This window comes from Pagrus major, chromosome 23, assembly GCF_040436345.1.
Source record: "Pagrus major chromosome 23, Pma_NU_1.0".
NCBI lineage: Eukaryota > Metazoa > Chordata > Actinopteri > Spariformes > Sparidae > Pagrus > Pagrus major.
The window spans coordinates 16,819,882-16,830,118 of NC_133237.1; the positions used below are offsets into that span (position 1 = coordinate 16,819,882).

At 42.7% G+C, this 10,237-nt stretch overlaps 1 protein-coding gene across 1 annotated transcript; it reads left to right on the plus strand.

Annotated features, from left to right (window-relative positions):
• Positions 1-5,108: 5,108 nt before the first annotated feature.
• Positions 5,109-9,062, plus strand: LOC141019398 (transcription factor Sox-9-like). Its single transcript, XM_073494303.1, has 3 exons — positions 5,109-5,862; positions 6,256-6,503; positions 6,834-9,062. Exons 1-3 carry the CDS (start codon positions 5,435-5,437, stop codon positions 7,595-7,597), a joined length of 1,440 nt encoding a protein of 479 aa, XP_073350404.1. The 5' UTR covers positions 5,109-5,434; the 3' UTR covers positions 7,598-9,062.
• Positions 9,063-10,237: the final 1,175 nt, after the last annotated feature.

Genomic DNA, 10,237 nt, shown 5'->3' on the forward strand with positions numbered 1-10,237 from the left:
TTTACTGAAAGCCAGGAGCAGATAAGGCTGAGATTGTAGTGGCACTATCTCCAGAGGAGGCCGGCAAAAGGAAAAGATATACAAGAAAGCGTGCGGCAGCAATTACCACACACTGCTGGTCTCAGGGGTGAAGGCCAGGATACATCTGTCTCCCAGCTATCTAACATATTGTTTTTGGTCGGATTTGGTTGGATATTTTATTTTCACATTTTCGCCGTTTTCCAGAAGTTTTGAATAGCCGAACGTGGATCTTGTGATTATTTACAGGACAGCTGTTTTTAAGTGTCTGCATGCTTTCACTCCTCAGTCCTCGCTGGTGAAGCCACCGGGAGCTGTTGTGGTTCTGTGTGGGATATCAAGGAGGTGTGAGAGAGTCAGAGCAGGGAACAGAAGCCCATCCCTCTGAGGGTGTCAGGGCCTTGATAAGTCCTGTTTAAACTTTACCCTTCGCAAAATGCCATGTGTCAACAGTTGCCCGTGGCCAAAGCGCTCTGATCTGGTAAGGTAAACACCAGGGGCAGCCCATCCATCCCCATGAGACCAAGGGTTCAATTCTGCAGCCCGAAATGATCAAGAATTACCAAACGAGCTGCCATTTTTGCGGCGAGAACCCAACAGTGGGAGCAGCCGGAAGGAAAGTTCAGATAGTTCGCCGACAGTTCTCCCTCTTGCAGTCTTCTGCCATGTCTGGGGCAGTTGGCACTAGTTGCGGAAAGTCTCAGACAGGTGTCATGTCGGTTGTGAGGGGATGAAGCCACCTCTGCCTCCACTCACTCTGCCGCACTATGTGTCACTCAGAGAATTCTTCTAATTCTTCATGTGTCTCATGGCAGATCATTTAAACACAGCAAATGTTTTAATGCACTTCTTCTGTTGGAAATGTCATTCCAGTCGTGTTAGTCGCAACAGAACGAGGTTTTTTAAATGAGACATCTTATGTCCATTCAGGTTCAAATTTTATTATGGATTACTACTATTATAGGTTTACAGGCTTTAATGTTAAAAAACACATCGTTTTTCTCATTCTGTCCAGTGCTGCAGGACTGTCTGAAACACTCTGTTTTAGCTCCTGTCACTTTAAGGCCCAGACTCCTCTGATTGGTCAGCTCACACACGCCTGACCCAGCACCGCTAACGACAACAAAGCAGCTGTGCTAGCTGCTAGAGATAAATTATGTCAATGTGTGATGTAGTGGTGAGACTACTGACGAGGCGTTTCAGGAGCAGTGTTTTCTGTGGGAGAGAGGAGCTTCTGTTTCAAGATCATATACATGCACAAGAACCTCCATAAAACACTGAAGGATGACTTAAGATGCAACATATTTGTGTTTTGCAGAAATGTACAATGCCAACATTTAAAAAAAAACATGCTATAATCCTGTTTTGTCAAACACACTTCAAAGACAGCAACGCAAAGACTCACACACTTAATGTACTAACACACCCACATACACACGACACTGAAGTTTGCAAGAAAGAGGGGCGGTCTGCTCAAACATTTGCAGTGGAATCTGAGAGAGCGAAGAGAGGTGGAGGACATGATTTGGCAGTTTACCCCCGGTGTTTGCCTCAAAATTTTGACGCCATGGCTCGAAGTCAAGCTGAGAAGTTTCCCAAGACCTGCTCGCTCGGCCCTGCAGGCGGGTGTTCCACATGTAAGCTGTGAGCCTGGCCCCTGAGGATCTGTGTGTCCCCACCCCCCCACTCCACCACCCCCCACCTCCTCGATGGACCATAAGTCAGTCTGCAGGGCACTGCGGGGGCGCGAACATGCCCGACCGCACCTCTGATGCCTCTGTGTTAGCCATCACCGGGTTTCCTCCTCTGCATGTCGAGACCAGTCGCCTCACGAGCTCAGCAATCTCGGCTCCCATCACACCTCCCACAACAAACCGCGCATCAGATATTCACCTTGAGATGTAGGACGTTGTTGAAATGGATCAAGGATTTCAGTCCAAGTGCACAGAATGAGGTTACTTAGAATTATTTTAAAATAAGCATAATTATGCCTGTTAACTGAAACTGAACTGAAACAAAAACAACTTACATCCTTTAGCTTTTGAAACCCCCTCTGTTTTCTCACAATGGCCGTCTGCCGTAGCATAGTAGTGAACTATTAAAGGTGCACTATGAAGTTTTGGGGAAGAAATTTTAATAAGAAAATAAATAAATAAACTGATAAACAAACTGACCTTAAAGAACAACACAGTTTCATACTGTTTCATTTTGTTTCTATTTGGCGGACCCTGCCACCTTTCTAGCTTCAAACAGTGTTCTGGGCCTTATTTTCCTCTGAGAACAGCTTGTTTATTCAGTTATGGAAAAGATACATATTTCTGAGTTGTGTTACTACCTCATTAATATTGAAAATATTAAAATTCTGAGTTTGGATTTCTTCTCAACAACCACACAATTCTCCTTGAAGACGAGGAGCAGATATAGCAGGTACATGTGACAGGCTTATTAGGCTGTTTTAATGAAAATGTCAGGGTCAGGACACACTGGAAGGCCTCAGCAGGAAACCTTGAACAGCAACCCTCTTTATACAGAAAGATGATATTCATCACAAAATGTTTCTTTTTAGCAATGAAAGGCTCTTTGTGTTGACAAAACAGAGACTGAGCAAACATCCTCATGTGATGGACAATTTAAAACAAACACTTTATTTATGCAATTTCATTTTGTGTTATTATTTTTATTTTTACAATCCTAGAATATAAGTTTTTTAATGTCTCTTCTTAATTTTGGCTGATTTCACTGATTAGCAGCCTACTTTTTAAAAAAAGAGTGTGACAAATACTTTACATTTTCAAGCAACATTCAGGGATGGAAAGTAACTGAGTACATTTACTCGAGTACTGTACTTAAAGGGGCACGATGTGTTTTTTGGAGAAGGAGAATAATAATATTTATTTAAAATATTAATGAAGTAATAACACAAACTGAGAAATATTTATATTTTCCATAACTGAATAAACAAGCTGTTCTCAGAGGAAAATAAGGTCCCCAGAACACTGTTTGAAGCTAGAAAGGTGGCAGGGTCGGCCACATATAAACAAAGTAAAACAGCATGACATTTGTGTTGCCCTTTAAGGTCAGTTTGTTTGAGTTTGTGAAGATCTTTCTCTTCTGATTAAAATTTCTTCTCCAAAACTACATAATGCACCTTTAAGTACAATTTTGAGATACTTGTACTTTACTTGAGTACTGACATTATCTGCCACTTTGCACTACATTAACCCAAATAAAGTACTTTGACTCCACCTCATTTATTTGAAACCTTTAGATACTAGTTATTTTGAGATTGAATGCTGCATCAGAGCCAAAGTAGCACATTTTAAAATAAATGTATTTAATCAACAGTCAGATACCCATAGAACACAATATATACATATACTAAATATACATGAATTACTTTTACTTGTATTTTTGATGCTGAAGTACATTTATTGACAGAAAGTAACTTTTGATACTTAAGTACTCTTCACATGGGTGACTTTCACTTCCACCAAAGTGATATTTTAACACAATATCTTTAATCATACAACTCGATTCAACGTGTCTTGATTTGTTCAGTTATTACAGATTTACGTCACGAATCAAATCCAAACTCTTAACTTTTCATGACTATATGTGGACTGGTTACTTACGGTCGGGATTTGGTATCTAAAATTGAACACATGGATTATGGTGACGGAGCTCTCTTCACAAAGTGTCCTTTGTCCTCACAAATACAAGAGCTGGAGCAAATCCAGCGGAGTAGGTTTTAGTGTTGGGACACGTTTGTTTTGCTCCAGTTTTACAGACTTTATGTTGAAAACAGTTTGTCTTCACTGAGGAAACGGTCAGATCTGGTAGATACGTGAGGTTTAATGCGTTCATGCGTCATTATATTATTGTGAGAGTGCCTTTATAACATTATTATTATTATTATTATTATTATTATTATTATTATTATACCAAATTATTTTAGAATTACACCCTGCATACCTTGCTGCAAATTATATGTATATATATATATATATATATATATATATATATATATATATATATATAAATACTGATCTTTTACTAGAGAAAAAAACAGTTTTAAGATTTTATAGACGAAGAGGGAGATTCATTTTAAGAAACATTTTAAAGATCTTTTGCTTTTATATTTTCTATCTGCTCGTTCAGACCCAAAAATTACTTCAAATGTAAAAAATAAAAAGTAGAGCTTCAATGTTAAAATATGTGTAGTCAGTTTGGATCATTGCAGTCGCCGCTGCTGCCAGGCTTCCTCTGGAGGTGTTTTTGGACTGCTGTCTCCCCCTGTTGGTGCGTGTTGTCACTGCTCGGCGCTGAGAGGACGACTGGAGGCTGCAGCTCCGGAGCGGCTTCACTCACACCGTCTCTGTGCGCAACACACGCATGAGTCTGCCCGCATTTACTCAAGACACAAACAAACATCGGTGCTGTTATCTACGAAAGTCCTCTCTCGGTTCTTAATCATCCGGACAGTGGATCACATTAACATCTCATGCAAACAGCTGATTATTTAGCCTTCAGAAAACAAACTCAGAGACAAAGATAAATTCAGACAGGAGATTAAAAATGAGACATTTCAGATTATACAGATGAGAATGTGTCAGTCTGCGGATGAATTGTGTGAATATTGAAATGATTTCTGTCAAATGTAAATAAAATAAATGACTTTCTTTATATTTTAACAGTCCTGGTGATGGTTATATCTGCTGTAATCGTGTGTCTGTCTTCAAATTTTAAAAAAACCTGGATAGTATAGTTTATCTCACTTATAAAAGTATAATGTTTTACATTATTTTATAATTTTGTAGTTGGGATTTGAAGTTATACGCTCTTATTTTCAGGCTATGATATTTCATTTTTCATTTTCTTTTTGTTTAAAGTTACATTTGAATGAAATGAAATGAAATGAAAGGTTATGAGGGGAAAATACACCTTTTTCCTGCTTGACTCGGGTTTTCACTGTTGTTGACTGCATGAGTTCTCCAGAGCAGAGTCATGTTACGGTCTCCGCCTCCAAAAAGTTTCCCCCAATCATTTCCTCGCCCTCAAAGATAAATCCAGGCATCGCCTCCTGTGCCTGTAGACTCTTCTGCACAAACCTCCAGGAGCACATCTCCCGCTCTCGCGTTTCTCTTTAAAGTCACACTTTACAAAGTTTGAGCATCAGAAAAAGCGACCACTTTGCATTTTGCCTTCTTGTGTGCGAGATTGTGAAAAGTCGAAGGAGCGTCCGAAACTTTTCTTTTTTGGCTCTTTTTCTTTTTTGTACTCTAACGGATTCAAGGTTGCCAGTCAAGCTGTGCGCCCTCGCAGGCTGTCACTGCAGTCTTCGGACACAGCGCTTGGATTTAGAAAGAAGGATTTTCTCCTTTTTTTACTGCAAGAAGCTGTGCGTTAATTTTCTCGCATGAATCTCCTCGACCCTTACCTGAAGATGACAGAAGAACAGGAGAAGTGTCACTCTGACGCTCCCAGCCCCAGCATGTCGGAGGACTCCGCGGGCTCGCCGTGCCCGTCCGGCTCCGGTTCGGACACTGAGAACACCCGGCCGTCCGACAACCACCTCCTCCTTGGCGCAGAGTACAAGAAGGAAGGCGAAGAAGAGAAGTTCCCCGTGTGCATCAGAGACGCGGTGTCCCAGGTGTTGAAGGGCTACGACTGGACGCTGGTGCCCATGCCGGTGCGCGTCAACGGCTCCAGCAAAAATAAACCACACGTCAAAAGACCCATGAACGCTTTCATGGTCTGGGCTCAGGCTGCACGGAGGAAGCTGGCCGATCAATACCCGCACCTGCACAACGCGGAACTCAGCAAAACTCTGGGCAAACTTTGGAGGTAGGTTCGCTTTGCTTTTTCCTCGCTTTTGCAGCGCGCTTTTACGCGCCGCTGTGCGCACCGCACTAGTTCTTCGATGAAATGCACCACCTGCCTGCTGATTCAAGCAGAGCTGTGCAGTCAGAGTTTCATTGTGCATTTTAAATTATATTCCTCTGTGTTGCTTTAAAAAAAAAAAATGTGATTTTGGACACGCTTCTTTAATTCCCATGCTCCAGTGCACGACCGCAAGTTGACTTGCACAAACTTTTTTAGATGCTTCCAACTAAAACAATTATATGCAATGATTCATTTAACTCTACATCGCTCTCATCAGTCATCAACAGTGTCTTGTGCTCGCTGGTAACGGAATGCATTTTAACGTGAACGCACAATTTTCTGTGATATTTTCAGATTGCTCAACGAGGTGGAGAAGCGGCCGTTTGTGGAGGAAGCTGAGCGCCTGAGAGTGCAGCACAAGAAGGACCACCCCGACTACAAATATCAGCCGAGGCGGAGGAAATCGGTCAAGAACGGGCAGAACGACCCGGAGGACGGCGAGCAAACGCACATCTCTCCAAACGCGATCTTCAAGGCGCTGCAGCAGGCCGACTCTCCTGCGTCCAGCCTGGGCGAGGTGCATTCTCCAGGAGAGCACTCAGGTAAGAAAAGAAAATGATGATTTAAACTAAAGAAAGAAAGACAACTTCAATCACTTTTTAAATATTTTTTTTAAACTGATTCAATTTGTTTCTATTCGTGGAAATCAGATCTTTAGAAGTGTTCATAAGGCCTTGAACAGACACCTGTTAACGTTTAATGATTAATGATTAGTGTGTTTTACAAGCCATCATGCAAATACACCTGTCAGTGTAGCACCAATAAACTCCTCCTCCTGGAAGCATTTACATTTACACACTTCACTTTATCACAAGTCCTTCTTCAAATGAGATCTTTCACAATGAGGCTAACTCTGCCTTTCCTCCACCCAGGTCAGTCCCAGGGCCCACCAACACCCCCAACCACCCCCAAGACAGACCTCCCCTCCAGCAAAGCCGACCTGAAGCGCGAGGGGCGCCCCATGCAGGAGGGCACCAGTCGCCAGCTCAACATCGACTTCGGTGCCGTAGACATTGGCGAGCTGAGCAGCGAGGTCATCTCCAACATGGGGAGCTTTGACGTCGACGAGTTCGACCAGTACCTGCCGCCTCACAGCCACGCTGGGATGCCCGGAGCGACCCAGGCCGGCTACACCGGCAGCTACGGCATCAGCAGCTCCTCAGTCAGCCAGGCGGCCAACGTCGGGGCCCACGCCTGGATGTCCAAGCAGCAGCAGCAGCAGCACTCTCTGACCACCCTGGGCGGAGGAGGAGAGCAAGGCCAGCAGGGTCAGCAGAGAACCACCCAGATCAAGACGGAGCAGCTGAGCCCTAGCCACTACAGCGAGCAGCAGGGCTCCCCGCAGCACGTCACCTACGGGTCCTTCAACCTGCAGCACTACAGCGCCTCCTCTTACCCCTCCATCACGAGAGCACAGTATGACTATTCAGACCATCAAGGTAGTGCCAACTCCTACTACAGCCACGCAGCGGGCCAAGGCTCCGGCCTGTACTCCACCTTCAGCTACATGAGCCCCAGCCAGAGGCCGATGTACACCCCGATCGCCGACAACACCGGGGTGCCCTCTGTGCCTCAGACCCACAGTCCACAGCACTGGGAGCAGCAGCCCATTTACACACAGCTCTCCAGGCCGTGAGGAGGCCGCAGCACTGACTGTACAACAAACCATCTCACGCATAGACTTCTCTCTGCCTTTGGGGCCTCGGTGCCACCACGCCACACACACATCCTTCACTGCCGACAGAAAAACACGACAAGGACTTTTTTATAGTACTGAAAATATATCTTTGGATTGGCTCACAACAGTGCCTTTTGTATTGGTTGGAATTGTGATTATATTTTTTTAGATATCATGTTTAAAAAAAGAAGCTAAATCCTCTGTGAGGACATACTGGTTTTAAATATTTTAGTATGTACTGTGTATGTGTTCTGCTCTCGCCATCAGAATCAGTGTCATCAGCATCCTCATCGTCGCGATTTGAAGGTCTTAACACACCTAAAGGAGCAGGAATGCCGGGTAGAAAAAACACCCTCAGTGGCCTTACTTCTCACTGATGTATTTTTTTTTTGTACAGAAGTAAGAAACAGCTGTTTACTGACACTGCCGTCTTATGATAGCCTACATTCTGCTTTGAGTTTTTTGTACTGTACATATTTTAACGTCATTCCCAGGAGATGCAAGAGTTGAGCAACGCAGGTTGGAAATAGATTTGAATTTTTGGCCATCGGTGAACTAGTCAAATATTCTACTTTCTTATTCTTCGCTTTAGCTCAAATGATTGTGTTGGAGACGCTATAGCAGGTGCCATGTAATTCTACTAGGGGCCTTACTGTGTTGGTAGATGTAACTGAGCGATGCTTGCTTTTTATCCGGGTACTGCCTTGATACCATCGGTGCCTCTGGAGCCACAGTAGGGAGGCTCCTTCCACTGGCAACGAAGTGTCAAAAAAAACGCAGCGTAATTCTGACTTCCTGCTCGAGGAGATACAGGAAGTGACCTTTGACCTGACTCTCCTCAGCAGCCAACAGGTCTGACTCTGGCGTGCTTCTGTCATTCCTGCAGCCCCATCCTTCCTCCTAACCTCTTTTTGTTTTTCTTAATTTATTCTCTAGCATTAATTTTATTTGAAAATAACTATTTTGCAATTATCTTTTTTGAATTCAGCAGCAGCTAACGGAGATGGTTTGCTGTCATATGTGGTACAAATTTGTTTATTTATCATTTGTAAATGTTTCCGTATAAAAAGTTCCTTTTATTCATGATCTAGTTATGTACAGATTACTTATAATTACAGGATGAGTCTGTCTCTAAAAAAGAAAAGAAAAACTGGAAGTTTTCTCTTTTTTTCATGCTAACAAAAATGAATTAATGGATATGGAAGCTGTTTTTTTGTTTTTTTTTTGTAAAGAATTTGCTGGAATCAACAGGATACTTTTTGTTATTTTGGAAAAAAAACGTTGTGTTCCTCATTTTATATTCTGTATCATTAGTTCTCATTTTGTCATCTTCTTAATGCAGTTTCCGTAGGTAAACATGGCGTCTTAAAAGCTTATCTTTTGTATTATATTGTTTGCAATAAAAACAAAACACTGAGAAACATGCAATCGTCCTGTGCCATTGATTATCAGCATGTGCCGTACACACACTGACTGTGTTAGCCCGCTGTGTCAAGTGACCGGTGAGGGTTAGGCTTTTACCAGTTATGAAAAGAACCCTTCCATAAATTTTATTCAGAGTCTGAATAATTTTGGTTCTTCATCCAACTCATATGCATCAAAGGAAAACAACAGAAGTGAGCGAGATTGTTTTATCGTGACACGGATAATTTAATTTCTGCATTAATCAGAGCCAGCTTGTCGGCTAACCACATGGTTAAGTTATGGTTAGAGAACAAAAATGATAATATTCGAGCCTGGGAGCGGTGCTCGTTGTTGCTGGCTTCTCAGACCATGAGGTCACAGGTCCATTATTACCACGGCCTATTGAGAAGACGTATGTCCGCACCTCCCCCCCCTCACCCCCGCCTGTAAACACGACAGCTTAAAGAAACAAACTAGACATTGAATATTGTTTATCCGTCACCGGCCAAGTAATATAGGAATAGGGCTGACCTTAATAAATCAGTGACAGTGTAAACACAATCAGGTACTATAGCTTTGTGTTGAAACTCGAGGCTCGCTCACAGATGACGTCTCTTTCCTCACATCAACTGGGCTGAACCTTTTCCCTGCCACCCACCGCTGCACCTCATCTCACTGCCATGACCGGGACAGTTTAATTTAGCTTGACTCTAGGACGTGACTTAAGACATCTACACATGCACAACAGAGTTATCAAGATTTGAGCAAAACTGGTATTTTTGAGCTTTCACAATATGTCAGATAATTTTGCAATTAAACACTGTTTTCGTAGATCTGAATATAAGTATTCACTGGCGTCATTCTGCAGGACTTCCTCTCATTATTTCCTGATTGGTTCTCCGGAAAAAGGAAGCAGCATTTTATTTTCACGCCGCAAACGTTGCATCAACCTGTAAAGAGGAAATAAAAGGAAAGGGTCTTTGAAAAAGTTGTTTGTCACACTAATTTATCTAAGGCTGATGTCAATTAGCTTACAGCATGGAATGATTGCAAGTGTGAGTGCAATCTTCAAGGGGGCTACAAAAGGCTTAAAGTGATGTTGTGAAACATTGCTTTTGTAACCATCACATCAATATAATAATAAAACCTGTTGAGATGCCAACTTGTAGGTCACTCACATGCTCTGTGGTTGGA

Excerpts from the sequence above, each read along its gene's own strand:
- LOC141019398 (XM_073494303.1), top strand. The coding sequence starts at position 5,435 with ATGAATCTCCTCGACCCTTACCTGAAGATGACAGAAGAACAGGAGAAG. Across the intron at positions 5,863-6,255 it reads ACTCTGGGCAAACTTTGGAG|ATTGCTCAACGAGGTGGAGA; the intron begins GTAGGTTCGCTT and ends TGATATTTTCAG. Across the intron at positions 6,504-6,833 it reads TTCTCCAGGAGAGCACTCAG|GTCAGTCCCAGGGCCCACCA; the intron begins GTAAGAAAAGAA and ends TCCTCCACCCAG.